General features: G+C 40.7%; 2 protein-coding genes across 5 annotated transcripts in view; both read left to right on the top strand.

The window, feature by feature from the left end:
• Positions 1-14,542, top strand: part of LOC149256069 (protein ENHANCED DISEASE RESISTANCE 2-like) — a 313,045-nt gene extending 298,503 nt beyond the window's left edge. For 2 of the 4 annotated variants that reach the window (XR_016267267.1, XM_089460657.1), the window contains one exon: positions 14,106-14,542. The gene's annotated coding sequence lies outside the window, so the exon portion shown is untranslated. Of the gene's footprint in view, positions 1-14,077 lie in introns of all 4 variants that reach the window. The other 2 variants (XR_016267266.1, XM_089460656.1) reach the window with 1 other exon arrangement.
• On the top strand, positions 1,622-14,175 carry LOC149256070 (uncharacterized). The gene is made up of 2 exons (XM_089460660.1): positions 1,622-1,869; positions 1,994-14,175. The coding sequence occupies exon 2, from the start codon at positions 2,195-2,197 to the stop codon at positions 2,534-2,536; it is 342 nt and encodes a 113-aa protein (XP_089316786.1). The 5' UTR covers positions 1,622-1,869; positions 1,994-2,194; the 3' UTR covers positions 2,537-14,175.
• Positions 14,543-16,871: the final 2,329 nt, after the last annotated feature.

The raw sequence follows: 16,871 nt of genomic DNA, 5'->3' as shown, positions 1-16,871 counted from the left end.
CTTGTATTGCAAGTTGTGTGGAAAGGAAATATTCGGGGGGGTGTACAGGTTGAAGTTCCACCTTGCACAAATCCCTGGACGTGATGTGGGGCCCTGTCTAAAGACAAATGCTGAAATTATCCAAAAAGCCATGAGAGCATTGGGAGAATTAGAGCACACTAGAGACGCCAAAGAAGAACTCAAAAGGCAACTAAAAAGGTCAGTTGAAGGAAGTGGGCCAAGTGGCACAGGTTCTACTGCAGCGTCAGTCAATCCGTTTGCTGCATCATCATATTTTGTTCCTCGAACCACACCTGGTTCACAACCAACTATCGGTTCAATGATGAAAAGAACTGAAAAAGAAAAAGCTGACAAGTTGATGACAAAATTTCTCCTCTGGAGTGATATTCCTTTCAGCATTATAAGGAATAATCCATTTTTCCAACCTACTCTTGATGCTGTTGCCAGTGTTGGCCCGGGGTGCAAACTCCCTTCTCTTCATGATTTCAGAGGCCGGCTTCTTCAAGATGAAAAGCGTGACTGCACCCAAAGATTGGAGGATTTTAGGGCATCATGGGCACAAACAGGATGCACTGTTATGTCAGATGGTTGGACTGACCAAAAGGGGAGAACCCTTATAAACTTCTTGGTTAGTTGTCCCTTGGGGACTATGTTTATCAAATCTGTTGATGCAACTCATCAAATCAAAGATGCAAAAAATTTATGTGATTTGCTGGATGTGTTTATTTTGGAGGTGGGTGCAGAAAATGTTGTCCAAGTCATAACGGACAACGCTGCAAATTATGTTGCTGCTGGTAGAATGCTTATGGACAGGCATCCTACTTTATTTTGGACACCTTGTGCTGCCCATTGTATTGATTTGATGTTAGAGGACATAGGGAAAATTCCCTTTGTCAAAGAGGCTGTTGACTCATCAAAAACCATCACAAAATTTATTTACAATCACACATCTGTGCTTAGCTTGATGAGAAAATGCACCAACAACAAAGAGTTGGTGCGCCCCGCCATTACACGGTTTGCGACGAGTTTCATATCTCTTCAATCCCTCTTGAATTCTATGTGGGATTTGAAGAGAATGTTTGTTTCAGAGGAGTGGCGTTCTTCGCCAATGAGCCGCAAACCAGAAGGAGAGGCCGTCTGCAGACTTGTTTCATACCAAGAAGACTTCTGGGCGGGAGTGCAGGAGGTGTGCGCTGTCACTGAACCTTTGGTAAAGGTTCTTCGGTTGGTAGATGGTGAGAAGCCCGCAATGGGCTATTTGTATGAAGCCATGGATAGGGCCAAAGAAGCCATTCGGTCCTACTATGATGACAAGGGAGATGATGGGTTCCAGAGACAACTCCTTCTATGGAACGTCATTGATGAGCGATGGAACAACACACTCCATCGTCCCATTCATGCTGCTGGCCTTTTCCTGAACCCTGCATTTTCTTATGCATGTGGGTTTAATTTTGATGTTGAGGTCGTGGAAGGATTATTAACCTGTGTCCAGAAGATGGTGAGAACTCCAGAAGAACGTATGGAGGTCTCTAGACAAATTGAGCAATATAAGTTGTCAGCTGGCACATTTGGCTTTGAGATGGCTATCAATGATAGGACGGTTAAAATGCCAGGTATTTTTTAGTTTGTAGTATGTACTTTGTAACTTTGTTTCAAATTTCATTGTTTCTTCAAATTCCATTTTTTTCTTATGTTTATTTAAAATTTTCTTTGTAATTTTGTTGTAGACGCATGGTGGAAGATGTATGGTGGCAGAGTACCCCTTTTGCAAAATCTTGCCGTGCGCATCCTCAGCCAAACATGCAGCTCCTCGGGATGTGAGCGCAATTGGAGTGTATTTGAAAAAATACACAACAAGAAGCGCAATAGGTTAACACTTAAACATTTAAAATATTGCAAATTTCCAAATAAATTTTTGAATTCATTAAAGTTTTAAACAATATTTTTTTTATAATATTAATTATTAATTTATTATTTCATGAACTTTGTACAGGTTGGAGTCCCATAGACTTAATGACATGGTCTATGTCTACTACAATCTTCGATTGTGGGTGAAACAACTAGAGAAGACACCTGATACGGAAGCCATCTCATTGGATGGGATTGACACCACTGCTGAATGGAGGGTTGAGACCGAGAGGCCTCTCATGGATCCACCACTGCTGAATGGAGGGTTGAGACCGAGAGGCCTCTCATGGATCCCACTGAGGATTGGTTAGTGCAGGATGAGGGGGAGGAGGAGGGGGAGGAGGAGGAGGAGCAGGAGCAGGAGCAGGAGCAGGAGGAGGAGGAGTTGGAGGAGCAGGAGGAGGAGGTGACACCGCCTACCCGGGCTACCCGGGCTACCACTACCACCAGTAGAGGACGTGGTCTCCGTCCACCTCAGCCTCCTGTAGCTGCTACTACTAGTTCTTCAGCTTCTAGAGCACGTCAGACTCCACTGCCATTTCCACCACCACAGGCACCAGCTTCTACATCTAGAGGGAAAGAGAAAGTTGTGCCATTTTCTCGCAAGAGGGGCAGAGGAAATCAATAGGATTAGACTTTCATTTTATTGTATATGACATTATGACATGATGAGATACATTATCATATTTTTTGTTGATATTTTGAGGCTGAGTTGGACTTGGGACTCAGGACTTACTATTCAGGACATGATTCAATGTTATGTGTGATTTTAGCGCTAGAAATGATATTAAACATCTTATATATTAGTTTTTTTATCATATTTATGTGTCAATGTATTTATTTTATGTTGTAGATGGTTTAGATATTAAAAAAATTGAAAAAAATTGAAAAAAAATGAATATTTTTGTGCCAAACGATTTTTTCCCGCTTTTTTCCGATTTTTTCCCGATTTTAACGATTTTTTCCGCTTTTTTCCCGGCGCCGATTAAATCCCGATCGCGGTGTGTGCAACACTGGTTCTTACCACTCTTGGATACATGTTCTGCAAGTTGCACATTTGCTTTAGTTTGCTACTAATCTTTTTAAACCTTTCCACCTTGTTACAAATGGTCTTATTGTATGTTAAAATAGAACCACCAAATATATGCTTGACCTATATTAACACTGACATTTTGATTGGATCTTCATCCCTCAATTGTTTATTTAGAAAGTCTCTTTCAAAGCATATATTTAGATCTCCCCTCTATGGTTTTACTTATAATTGTGAACCACCATTTCTTTTTGAGCTTGCACTACAACCATGTGCGATCATTTTATTTCTTTCTTGTACATGCTTTGTTCATATTTCCTTTGAAATCTCTTTCCATACTTGGAAAATATGGTATTATGACTCTTTCCAGAGATAAGGTGTTGATTTATTATCCCTTCTGGAAGTGTGGACTATTTCAATGTTGGAAATGTTGTTTGTTTAAGCATTATCAAGTGCTTTGTGGGTTCATGGTTTGAACCTTATCTTAAATGCTTCACTAATGGCATAATAGGTCTATGCATATTTCTGAATGGGTAGTGGGCTGCTGGTTGATCGACATAAGTTGAGAAGCAAGTCTTAAAGGAAATGCACATTATGACTGCATATCTCCTACCTTGTAGGCTCTAGTGGAAAACCTTATATTGAATTTCCTATTTTCTTTAGAGGCATTTTCAAGGCATCATTTAAGTTCTCACTAAGTTGAATACCATAGTTGATGGCTGCAAACCCTCGTGTTTTCCCCACCCTTGCTTAGTGTCCCATCTTCTTTTACTTAAAATTATACTACATTCACTTTTGGAACCATTTGTGTTATGAATGATCCCACATGGATTACAATTGTGAGGCAAGTTTTTTTATGAAGGCATTTACCCACAATTTTTTTCCAATCCAGATGCTGGCTTTGGGGTGCAAGTTCCCTATCACTCACTAAAATTGTTGAAACTTTCAATCTTATGTGTAATGGGCCCTGTTACCACTTAAACTAGCAGGGGTCCTAGGAGGGGATCCTAAAAGTGCAACTGCTAGGTCAAGGGCAACAATGGAGCGGTAGCCCAATGTTACCTCAACTAAAGCTCCCTGCTCTTTACAGACTTTCACTAATGCGAGGAGACCCGGTATAAAGGGAATCACTAGATGAATGAGTCAATGAAAGGATGAGGAGCGATTCCTAAAACCTATTCACAAGAGAGACTCAATTGTATGGTTTGCTTGCTTGAGAAGCAAGGTATAAGGCTCCCTAGGAAGGGCCAAGGGGATTTCAAGGGCTAGGGTTTTGAAGATAAGACTTGTAAGGAAGATACCTAGTCCTATAAATCCTTGTGAAAACTTGGTTTTCAAATGGCATTTGTGAAGTTAACTTCAATAGGGTGTGTGTTAAAATTGGCAACTAGGGCCAAACCCCATGTGAGTCTTCTTATTTATGGCAGCTGATATTTTTCTTCGATTCCTTTCGTTGAGAGGTGTAGGATTGATCTAAAGATCATCCGATTCCGACAAGTATTCATGGAGATGTGAATTTATTTGTGTTATGTGACAATTCGTCAAGGTTGGCCAACAACCAAATTACCCCCATCTATCCTCATCGTTGCACTATAAATAGAAGAGGTTTGCAAGTCATTTGGGACACACACTCACACCTCTTGTGATCTCTTCCTCTCCACTTGTTTGGGTTTTAGTGGAAGGAAGAGTCCCTAAGAGAATATGCTGCCCTAAGAGGAGATGCCCTAGATGTTGTCATGGGAAAGAAGGCTCTACGCAACCCTAAAGAAGATGCCCTAGCTCCTAACGCTAGCATGGAGATGAAGGCCTAACACAGTTATGAAGATAGGCTTCTAACGCTGCCCTAATAAAGCCCTAACACTGCTTAATGAAGAAGCCTCCTAACACAGTCATGGAGGAGGCTTCTATAAGTACAACAAGGGTTCTAACGTTGTCATGCCCTAAACGCAGAGACCCTAAGACGCTGTTCAAAAGTGACCTAAACTCTGTCTTAGAGGAATCATGGCTGCAGATCAATAAAGGCCTAACGTTGTCATGGTGATGACCCTATGGAGATGACCTTAACGCAGTCAACAAAAAGGCCTAACGCAGTCATGAATGAAGGCTCTTCGCTGTCATGGAGGACAACCCTAACACAGAGTAAGGAGGGTCATACGCTGGAAATAAGAAGTCTCTTCCGCAGTCAAATAAGGGTTCTATGCAGCAAGAGGAGGATCCCTTCACGCTGTCCTAAAGGAGACCTTTATACACAACAAGGAGAAGCCTATATACGTTGCCAATGGATGCTCCAAAAGGAGCCCTAGCTGTAGTCTCTCACACAATTTGATGCAGTCCTAATATGAGGATATCACTTAGCCTCAGTCAAGGATATATAAACTCAGCTAGGACAGGCCTTCTATATGCTACAGATATGCTGCCCTAAGTCACAATAAGGAGGCCTACAAGAGGCCCTAATCTCAGGCTTGAAGAAGCCCTAATTCATTGTCTCAAATATTGCTATCATTGCAAAGGAAGCCTAGCAACAATAGTGTTAAAGACCGTTGTTCTAAAGCATGGGTTAGGTACGTTTAGAGTAACTGTCTCTATATCAGAGGACTGAGGGAGTCTGCAACTATAGCCTCGTTGCTCTGCTAGGTTGTAAGCCATAGAAAGCAGCTAAGTCTAGTATGCATTGAGTGTAAATGGTTGTAGCATATTGGATGTAGTGATGCGTGCAACATGATGATGAGGTGCAACTCAGTGATGGGAGCAACACAGTGATGAGAACAATTCAGTGATGGGTGCAGCATGGTGCAACACAATGATGATGGGTGCAACATGATGCAACACAGTGATGATGGATGCAGCAGAGTGTAGCACATTGATGATGGATGGTATGATGAGTGTAACATATTATGATGGGTGCAACACAATGATGGCTGCAACACAATGATGGGTACAACACGGTGATGGAATCACTTGAGTTCAGATCTGCTACCTCATGTGTCATCTTCTTAGAGAAGATCTTTGCTCTTATTTTGACAAGTTAAAATGTTGACTTTTGATGTATATGTACTATCTCTCTCTCTGCTGAACTATTGAAGAACATAAGAAGAATTGATCAAGGGTTTCTCCACATTGGGGTTTGTCCCTGGTTGGGGCTACATCTTGTGTCCTTGTCTTGGCTTGTTTTCTGTGATTTATGTTTATGTTCTATCTGCATTTTACTATCATGCTAAATGTAATTGCTAATTTGGAATTGATTTGAGCTAATATGGAAAATTGAAGTAAATTTGCTCTATGCATGGAACATACCTAAAATTAACATGGTATCAGAGCTCAGGTGAAGACAAAGCCCAAACAAGAGTGAAAGAGCAATCACCAAAGACAGTTGGAAAGGACAAAAGGCTCAATGGGTTCCTCATCCCTCTTCAAATTCACCAAGGGTGAAGTTGAAGCATAGAAGGCTTTCAGAGTGGCGTAGTGGAAGCGTTTGGTGTCCTACCTAAAGGTCACTTCAATGGGAAGTCCGGATCTAAGAATGGAAGGGAATGCAGATGCCTTGCGTGCAATAATTTGGCCATTATGCGAAGGAGTGTCTGAATAGAAGGGACACATCACTTGATGACGCTAACAATCATTCCAGGGGCATCTTCAATGATTGAAGGAATAACATGTACAATGGTAAAGGAAAAATGAATGCAGGTCATCAGGGAAATGGCCGACTCTTCAAGAAGGCGAGGATCTCCAGGTATAAAGAATCAAATGTTGTTTCGGATAAGCAAGAGGAGTATCACCTTATATTAACCCTCTTCACTACCTCTCCTCCAGACACTTTGGAAAAGTGGTATATTGATAGTGGTGCTTCAAGGCACTTCACCGGACATAGGGAAGCACTCTCTAATCTAATAGAGAAGGAAACAATCATGGAGATTATTCTTGGAGTCAATGCCACCTATCCCGGAAAGGGTGTAGGGAATGTTACCCCTCAATTGAATGAAGGTAACACGATTCATTTACAAGAAGTTCTTTATGTACCTGATCTCAAGAAGAACCTGGTGTCCATTTCAACAATGGAAGACAAAGGTTTCAAGGTGGCATTCATCAATGGAAAGGTACGTATTTGAAAAAGGAGTTTTTAAAGATGCTTTTACTCTTGAAGTTCAGGGTTGGCAATTTGTATCAAGTTGCAGGAAGTCCAATGGGGACCATGTCAGTTGACACATCTCTTCTATAGCACCGGAGGTCTGCTCATTATGGGGCCCTACCCGATGTGAGTCAGATGGTGACAAGAATGCCTGAACTCAAGAAGAGCATGGAGGTACATGTCCGAGATGTACCGAAGGAAAACCTACAAGGGGACCATTCCCCTCATGTAGCAAGTCCACAGATTTGGAACAACCTGAGGGGTTTGAGATTCATGATCAAGAATCTCATGTATGTAGGTTGAAGAAAGCTCTCTATGATTTAGAGCAAACACCCTTGGCTTGGTATGAGAGGATTAATGGGTATTTGATGAAGCTGAGATTCACTAGGAGTGAAGCCAATCCAAACCTTTGCTTGAAGGTTGTGGATGATAGACCTCTCATACTGGTACCCTGTGAGGACGAACTCTTTCTGATAGGTACAGACCATCTCATTTGCAAAAGTATGAGAGAGTTGGATGCCAGATTTGGAATGATGAACCGCAAGCCCGTGACTACCTCGATGAAGCCTAACTTTAAGAAGTTATGCGGTAGTGATGCTGGACCTGATTTGGGAAATGCCTCTGAGTTTCATAAACTCATACTAGCATTTATGTTCTTGGTGAACTCCCATATGGATATATGTTTTGCAGTTAGCATGCTGAGGTCATATATGGTTGAGCCTCATTGGATTGGTGCTAAGATTCATTTGAGATATTGTCAGGGCACAATCTCTCATGGACTGAGATACACTGCTGGAGCTATGAGGGTGCATTGTTATTCTGATGCTGATTAGGTAGGTAGTGTGGAGGATCGCAAGAGCACTTATGGGTGCTGGTTCTGCTTGGGTTCTGCTTCGATATCCTAGATGAGCAGGAAGCAAAAGTCGGTTGCTTTGAGCATCGGTGAGGCCGGATACATAGCATTGAGTATGACCTCCTGTGAAGTTGTCTAGTTGTGGAAGCTCTTCAGTTAGCTGTTTGGGCACGTGCTGTATACCATCGTGATCTTTTGTGACAACCAGAGGGGGATTCAATTGTTGAGGAATCTCATGTTCTATGATCGCTCCTAGCATATAGACATCAGGTACCACTTTATCTGGGATATGGTGCAACGGGGAGCAAGAAGGCTCCATCACACTGGGATTGATGTGCAGATTGCCGATATTCAGATGAAGCCCTTGGGAAAGGTCAAATTCTTGGCTTTCCAAGAATGACTAGGAGTCGTGGAGAGACTCTCTCCTAAGGGTCCTATATGATATGGACATTGAGCTCTGGGAGCTTCGGGGGGCTTGGGGGGTACATCTTGGAGTGATGAGCAACTATAGGGTGAGTGGTTCAACCTTCCCCTAGTGGTTTGCTATGTAGGCAGGATGAGTGGTTCAACCTTCGCCTAATGATTTGTTGTGTACAGCGTGAGTGGTTTAGTCTTCCCCTGGGATACCCCTGGCGACATGTTGGCAGGATGAGTGGTTCATCCTTCTCCTGCTGAGACAACCTACCCATGCAGACTGGGACTCATGGGAAGTACCTCTCATCTAGCCAATGAGCTGGGAAATGAGGATAGGGACCACATTAGTACTGATGGATGCATCATGTAGCTATCGTACTCCCTGTGCTAAGATGTTATTGATCTGGGATCAATTGGAATTGACTTTGGGTCAGTAAGAGTGATATAACTCACTCTCTTTTGGAACTGATTTCAGATCGTAAGAGTGGTGTGATACACTCTTTATTTGGAACTGATTTCGGATCAGTAAGAGTGGTATGATACTCTCTTTATTTGGAACTGATTTCAAATCAGTAAGAGTGGTATGACACACTCTCTTTATTGGAACTGACTTCAGGTCAGTGAGAGTGGTATGAGACACTCTCTTTTATATGGGACGGACTTCAGGTCAGTAGAGGATGGTATGATACATTCTCAATCACTTCTTCTTCTTCATAGTTCAGTAGAGCAGAGCAGTGTAGGGCACTGATGGCAGAGATAGTACAGTCTGGCAGATGGATTAGCAGTTGGAGTTCTCCCTAGTTGAGAGGGAGTGTTACAATTGGCAACTAGGACCAAACTCCATGTGGTTCTTCTTATTTATGGCAGCTGATATTTTTTTGGATTCCTCTCGTCGAGAGGTGTAGGATTGATCTAAAGATCATCCATTCTGACAAGTATTCATGGAGATAAGAATTTATTTGTGTTATCTGACAATTCGTCAAGGTCAACCAACAACCAAATTACCCCCATCTATCCTTAGCGTTGCACCATTAATAGAAGAGGTTTGCAAGTCATTTGGGACACACACTCACACCTCTTGTGATCTCTTCCTCTCCTCTTGTTTGGGTTTTAGTGGAAGGAAGAGTCCCTAACAGAATACGTTGCCCTAAGAGGAGATGCCCTAGATGCTGTCATGGGAAAGAAGGATCTACACAACCCTAAAGAAGATGCCCTAGCTCCTAATGCTGGCATGGAGATGAAGGCCTAACATAGTTATGAAGATAGGCTTCTAACGCTGCCCTAATAAAGCCCTAATGCTACTTAATGAAGAAGCCTCCTAACACAGTCATAGAGGAGGCTTCTATAAGTATAGCAAGGGTTCTAACGCTGTCATGCCCTAAATGCAGAGACCCTAAGACGCTGTTCAAAAGTGACCTAAACTCTGTCCTAGAGGAATCGTGGTTGCAGATCAATAAAGGCCTAACGTTGTCATGGTGATGACCCTATGGAGATGACCTTAATGCAGTCAACAAAAAGGCCTAACGTAGTGATGAATGAAGGCTCTTCGTTGTCATGGAAGACAACCCTAACGCAGAGTAAGGAGGGTCATACGCTGGAAATAAGAGGTCTCTTCCACAGTCAAATAAGGTTTCTATACAGTGAGAGGAGGATCCCTTCACACTATCCTAAAGGACACCTTTATACACAACAAGGAGAAGCCCATATACGCTGCCAATGGATGCTCCAAAGGGAGCCCTAACTGTAGTCTCTCACACAATTAGATGTAATCCTAATATGAGGATATCACTTAGCCGCATTCAAGGATATATATACTTAGCTAGGACAAGCCTTCTATATGCTACTCATACGCTGCCCTAAGTCATAGTAAGGAGGCCTAGAAGAGGCCCTAATCTTAGGCTTGAAGAAGCCCTAATTCGCTGTCTCAAATATTGCTATCATTGCAAAGGAAGCCTAGTAGCAGCAATGTTAAAGACTGTTGTTCTAAAGCATGGGTTAGGTACGTTTGGAGCAGCTGTCTCTATATTAGAGGACTGAGGGAAAAGCTGTTTGTTTGGACCTGTTGAAGGAGTCTGCAACTATAGCCTAGCTGCTCTGCTAGGCTGTAAGCCATAGCAAGCAGCTAAGGCTGGTATGCATTGAGTGTAAATGGTTGCAGCATATTGGATGCAGTGATGGGTGCAACATGATGATGAGGTGCAACTCAATGATGGGAGCAACACAGTGATGAGAACAACTCAGTGATGGGTGCAACATGGTGCAACACAATGATGATGGGTGCAGCATGCTGCAACATAGTGATGATGGATGCAGCAAAGTGCAACACAATGATGATGGATGGTATGATGAGTGCAACATAGTATGATGGGTGGAGCACAATGAGGGGTACAACATGGTGATGGAATCACCTAAGTTTAGATCTACTACCTCATGTGTCATCTTCTTAGAGAAGATCTTTGCTCTTATTTTGACAAGTCAAAATGTTGACTTTTGATGTATATGTACTATCTCTCTCTCTGCTGAACTATTGAAGAACATAAGAAGAATTGATCAAGGGTTTTCGCACATTGGGGTTTGTCCCTGGCTGGCACCACAACTTGTGTCCTCTTGCCTTGGCTTGTTTTCTGCGATTTATGTTTTATGTTCTATCTGCATTTTACTATCATGTTAAATGTGATTGCTAATCTGGAATTGATTTGAGCTAATATGGAAAATTGAAGTAAATTTGCTCTAAGCATAGAACATACCTAAAATTAACATTGTGGGACCACACAGGACCAAGTGGACCCAAAATTAGGTTAACGGGATGGAATTGATCAACTCGGGCGAGAAGGGGATCAAAGGAGAAAGTTTCGGTAATTTTGATGCAATGATCCCAATAAGGTCACTAGCTAAGGGAAACGAAGGGCAATAATTGATCTCATAGCTAGGGTTTGAAATATCTCAAGATCCCACCGCTAGAATTACTTCAAATTTGGAGGGCCTCTAGAAGACACACCAACGCAGTAGTGGGCAAGAGATCGAACTTTTTGGATGGATGAATCGTGAGAAAATTGATGCCCTTTGTCACCTATGGAGGCTATGCCTAGAAAGAAAGGCATTAGGGCATGATAATAGCTGCTTCAAGGTCTTTATACTTTGATTTGCAATATTTGATGACTTATCAAGATAAAATTTTGATAACAAAATATCTCTAGGAATATTCACTCATTCATACATGGCCCATAACATGATGCAACACTATAAAAGATCAATTTTCTAGAATTTCGCATAAGAAAAGCAGTAAATTCCAGCCTAGTATCGCGAAAATCCCAACAACATGCATGTGACAAGAGAAAATAACAAGTATAGCATTTAAAGAGTACTTACATGTAAGAAAGAGTATAACCCACTGCAAGTGATGATGATAAAAATGAATCATCTCACTTCTATTTATACACTCTCTAATGAATTCGATTTAGCTAAATTGGCCTAATTGAGCCCCTAAAATAAAATAATGTGCATAAATAATACTTTTGGTGACAAGCCCACCAAATAGCTTAATAATACATGAATAAGCTTCTCAAGAGGGCCAAATGATCCATAAAGTGAGTTGTTGGGCCTTCTGAAGTCGAAGAGGTGCCATGATGTAGAAATGGACTCCCAACATAGTGGACAAGGGGTTGGCCCCTCGTTTTCCAAAGCAAGAACCTGTGGTGCTCCCAAGCGGGTGTGGGGGCAGAAGGACATCCTCATGGGTCTCCAAGTGGATCAAAAATGCCTGTAGACCATCTGTAAGGGCTAGGATGGTGATGTAAGCCCTCCCTTTGCAATGGGAGACATCCTCTAGACCCTGGAACATTTGCCAAGTGTATGGTGCAAGTGTGGTGCTGGTTGGGCATGGTGAATTAGGTGTATCATCCTCATCTAAAAGGTGGAACATGAGAAATCAATGATCCATGCTAGGGATCCATGAATAATATTTGTTATGGCAGAGGCCCATGGCTCTTAACGCTCACCCTACAAGTGCCAAAGTGGCCCTCTGGAGGGCTAGAACCCCGTATAGGGAGACCAAGCCCCAAATGAAAACCCACCTGCAATCTTGCATAAGATACAATGCGTCCCCTTGCCTTCAAATACAACAAGTCATTATAATACTCAAGTAATAAAGCTTACAAGTCATGGGATCAATGGGGTACTTAATGGTGGCATGCCCTTCCATAGTGGGCTTGGACATGTACAAGTGTCTCCAAGCTCGATAGTGGTTAACCAAGAACCCTAACCGACGACCCTATTAGGTGGTTTCAACCTCTAAAGGGGGTGACATGTCCATCGTACTTCCTTTAAGTGGTAGGTGGCAAATGATACAATAATGCAATGAAGTGGGGATCAAGGGAATCATCCAGACCACATGTCAAGGTTCATGGGTAGCTATAATAAGGGAAGCCCACACCTGGGCATGTGAGTGTAGGAGAGAAAATCATGGTACATGAGTTACCTCAACCTTTGCTTTTCCACCCTTTTTCATATGCCTTTTGCCTTTTATTGATTTTTCTTCATAACTGCTCGGGGCTCTAGTGGATGAGAGCATGATGTGTAATATATAGCAGTGTATACCCCCTTAAGGTTGGGCAGTTCATCGCCCACTAGGGGTTGGGACAATCATGGGTTCCTTAATGATGGAGGGGGGCTCATCTAGGGCCCATAGGAATCAAGGTGATGGCCATGGATAAGGGGCAGAGCTCATGTTTGGCTTTTTCCCATGTGCTAAAGTTGTATGTCCCGACCATCTTTTGCATTTTGTGATACATTTCCTGTTGAGAGTGGCCAAATTATGCTTTTTTTTTTTTTTTTTTGTCCGCTGCATCACCCTTCGGGGCATCGTTCCAAGCCCGACCCAAAGTGTGGGAAAGGGGAAGTGGAGGCTAATCCTATGTGGACCCAGTGGGCACATGTGGCCCAGATGGGGAAAATGATGAATGGGGTCAAAATGAGCAGAAGGGGGTGATGTATATGGTGTCGGGAAGTGGGACCATGCAACCAAAATCGAGATTTCCCATGTAGTGCCAACCCTAAAGCTAATGGCTAGTAAAGGAGATCCCACAGGACTAGGATACAAGGCTAAACACCAAATCGGGTGGAGGAGACAAGAGCATAGGCTTGACCCACTCTTTGCGCCAAATGCCCCCACCAATCCATGCCACAAAGCACCCATGAAAAGTAAACAAAATTACTCAACCAAACCAATGAAAAGTCATACCTTTGGGGTTGGGAGGCCCACCTTCAAACATACATTCATAATAGATGGGCAAGGGACCACATGGCTGGTTCAGGTGGCAGAGAAAATGGCACATCGAGCTATCTGGTGGCTGCAAGGGGCTGCTGGCTTCCGGATGAGGACCATCTAGGAGAAAAATTCTCCTATGCATACTACCCACGGGCGGTGGGTAACAGGCCCTCTTTGGTTTGTTGTTTCTATCTATATATTTGCATGCAATCTTACTATAGTGGCATATCCCTATGCTGAGATTTTTTCCAGATTAATCCTCTCCTTTGTCTTTCTTTTCCAACAAAACCTACTTTATGAATTTTAAAATGAACCTTGGAAGGTGTTTGTACCATACTGATATAGAAACCACATAATAAGTAAACTTTCCAATAATGATATATGTTTGTCTATGTTTTTTTGTCTATCCATGTTTGTTCATGTAATGCTTTACTGAAAGTTTAGCTAACATGAGAATTTTGCTCGTGTTTTTGTGTGCAGTCTAATAGGCTAATTTGAATGTTGACAGTGGCAGTAATGAAGCACATTGGATTCTTTGTACAACAAGAACTTGAATAAACTCTTAGGGTGATGTTAAATTCATGCAGATGAAGTCATCATGGGTGACACTCGTAGGAATTAAAAATTTAAAATAACACTACAAGGCAATGATGTTTTAGCCTCACATCCCTGATAGATCAATGCCAGATCAAGGGCAGTGCTATGTAAGAATCATTTCTAAGTCGAGCATATTACATTCTAGTTATTTTCATCAAGGAATAATTTCATGAGATATTCTTTGCTTTAATGTAATATGCAATATCAGTTATCTGAAAGGGTGATATGATGGGTGATGTGTTTACGGCCTTAATACCGATTAATTGTCTAGTAAGCTGCCATTGGCTTCTAGATCTGTATGTAGGGGTTCGTTCACCAGGTTCTTAGATAATGCATTCATTTTTTTCATTTGTTGCTGTTGGATCCTATATTTGACTTGATAATCTTTGTTCTTTGGATTTTGGAAAGCTTATCGCTAGTTTTATTTTAGTGATATATAGACTCTTTTTTTTTTTGTTGGGTACGGGTAATGATTAGCATGGGAACATTGTAAATCAGATTTTATCTTAAAACAAACAGGAATGCATGTATAATTCATTCTGCATATGATTTGAATCACATTCTAACCTTGACTTTTTGGCTACATTTTTATTGCTATAAAATATATAGTCCTGTGGATAAAGGCAGTAAAAATGTACTCCCCTGGATGTATCTTATGATCGTGATATAATTGACCCCTAGTAAATGGAAATATACTGGAAATATAGTGAAAATATAACATTGATTTTCAGAAATGGATTTAATTAATTTTGTTTTGATGCAAACATATTTTTTAGAATCATGGTTGCTCTGGTTGGTATTTAGCTTTCTTGGCAGCATTTTCTACGACAAATTTTTTACCTTAAAAGTAATGGACAAGTTAATTCATCTGTCAATTATTTCTATGCTAGTAAAAGCAAATCAATATCCTGTAGTAAATTTTCGCTATTAATATGATGAAAATTTGTTGACAATACTTTTATTTATTTGTCTTTAAAATCAGGAAGAAATATAAAGGCAAACACAATTTTCTTTACTATTAATAATCATCTATTCGATCATAGGAATCTTCAATATTTTTGATATTCAACTAATCAATTATATAAATCTTTACTATTTTAATTTGTTAGCGGACAAATTATCATGACCAACATCACAAAGACAAAAGACAGTTACCTGGACATTGAGAAGATTTTGTGAACCTTATTTTTCCACCGTATTTCCAATTATCTGAAAAGTGAGAGGGTTGTTACTACATTATTTCTTTTGTATGTTTTTCTCTTCCTTTTTTTCTTTTCTTCTGAAAATGATTGTTTCTTGTGATAAAAATATCCATAAAACATTTGGTCATGTTTTGAAAATCTCTATTGCCACTAAATCATAATGGATAGGGGAACACTTTGACATTCAACACTTAGACATTCATTTTGCTTTGCCAAATAATAATGAGATTTCCTAAAAGGTTTTTTTAGAAGACAAATGAGAAGTTTTTTAAATCTTTATAATGGAGAGGGGACATTTGATTTGAATTGCTTTATTAAACAATTGAGGGGGACATTTGATTTGAATTGCTTTATTAAACAATTGCCAATCCCCTGAAAGGTCTATTTGAAGGTTATGGGGAGGTATAGGTAGAGATCGTATTGGGAGTGTTGAATCATCAATTACATTTTAATTGGTTATAAATATTGCAACGTGTTTATTATTTTAGATGGTGGAAAACCAATTTCACCATTTATTTGGAAAACATTTGCATTATATGCATTAAATAATTTAGTGAGTGGAAATGTTAATTGGATTTTTGACATGATTACAAAGGTGAGGCTTAGACAAATATATTAATTAGTGACTATAGATCTCTTACCTTATGCATACATGATATATGAGTAGTTTGAGCTACTAGAATTCAAAAACATGGGAGATGGTTCTTATGTGTCTTTAATTAAATGCATATTTTTTTTGGAAACACTAAGAGGGGGTGAATCAATATTTATTCTCAATTATTATATTTTTATTTCCACAAAGCATTAATTGTTATCAACATTGATAAATATAAACATTATCAACCCCATTCAACAATGTATAACAAAATAGAGACAGTAGACAAATATTTAGGTGGAAACCTTTTCGGGATAAAAACCATTGAACGCTTTTTAATATTTGTCTTTAAAATATTACATCAGGTTTTCAGCTCTAACTGAAGGAGGCTCTAACCCCTTGATTTATAGGCTCCAACCTGTAGGATGCTCCAAAACCCTGTCTACCAACTACAATTGGGAGGACACTCCAACGACCTAGTTTATAAACTCCAATGTGAAAGATGCTCCAACACCTTGTGTACCCGCTGCACCTGAATTGATGCTCCAACTCCCTGTGCAAGCTTCAACCTACCCTAGCACCAACCTACCACCTTGAAGTGTTTTTAGGCGCCAACTTGAAGGTGACTCCAATCACCTTCCTTGCACCACTCCGCTTCTTGATCAGCTAATGAACCACATTTCATAATTTTCAGAATGGATCCACCTTTGCTCTAAAGCAATATTGTAGAACAAGAAATCAATCAAATCTGTTGCTTCTGCTTAGCAAGTGTATCAATGTCAAAATCTGGCAACATCATTGATAAACTTTGATCAATATTGGTAACTAATCCGTCCGCTGCACAACTATCAACAAATAGCTTTGCTTCTGCTCATTTGTA

Source organism: Pinus tabuliformis, chromosome 7 (assembly GCF_031772625.1).
Source record: "Pinus tabuliformis cultivar Carrire ecotype Pingquan chromosome 7, CPIR1, whole genome shotgun sequence".
In the NCBI taxonomy this organism is placed as follows: domain Eukaryota; kingdom Viridiplantae; phylum Streptophyta; class Pinopsida; order Pinales; family Pinaceae; genus Pinus; species Pinus tabuliformis.
Note: the sequence above shows the minus strand (reverse complement) of the source record. Positions and strands in the feature narration are given on the sequence as shown.

Bases quoted from the DNA above. Each gene is read 5' to 3' on its own strand.
- LOC149256070 (XM_089460660.1), top strand. From the start codon at position 2,195: ATGGATCCCACTGAGGATTGGTTAGTGCAGGATGAGGGGGAGGAGGAG.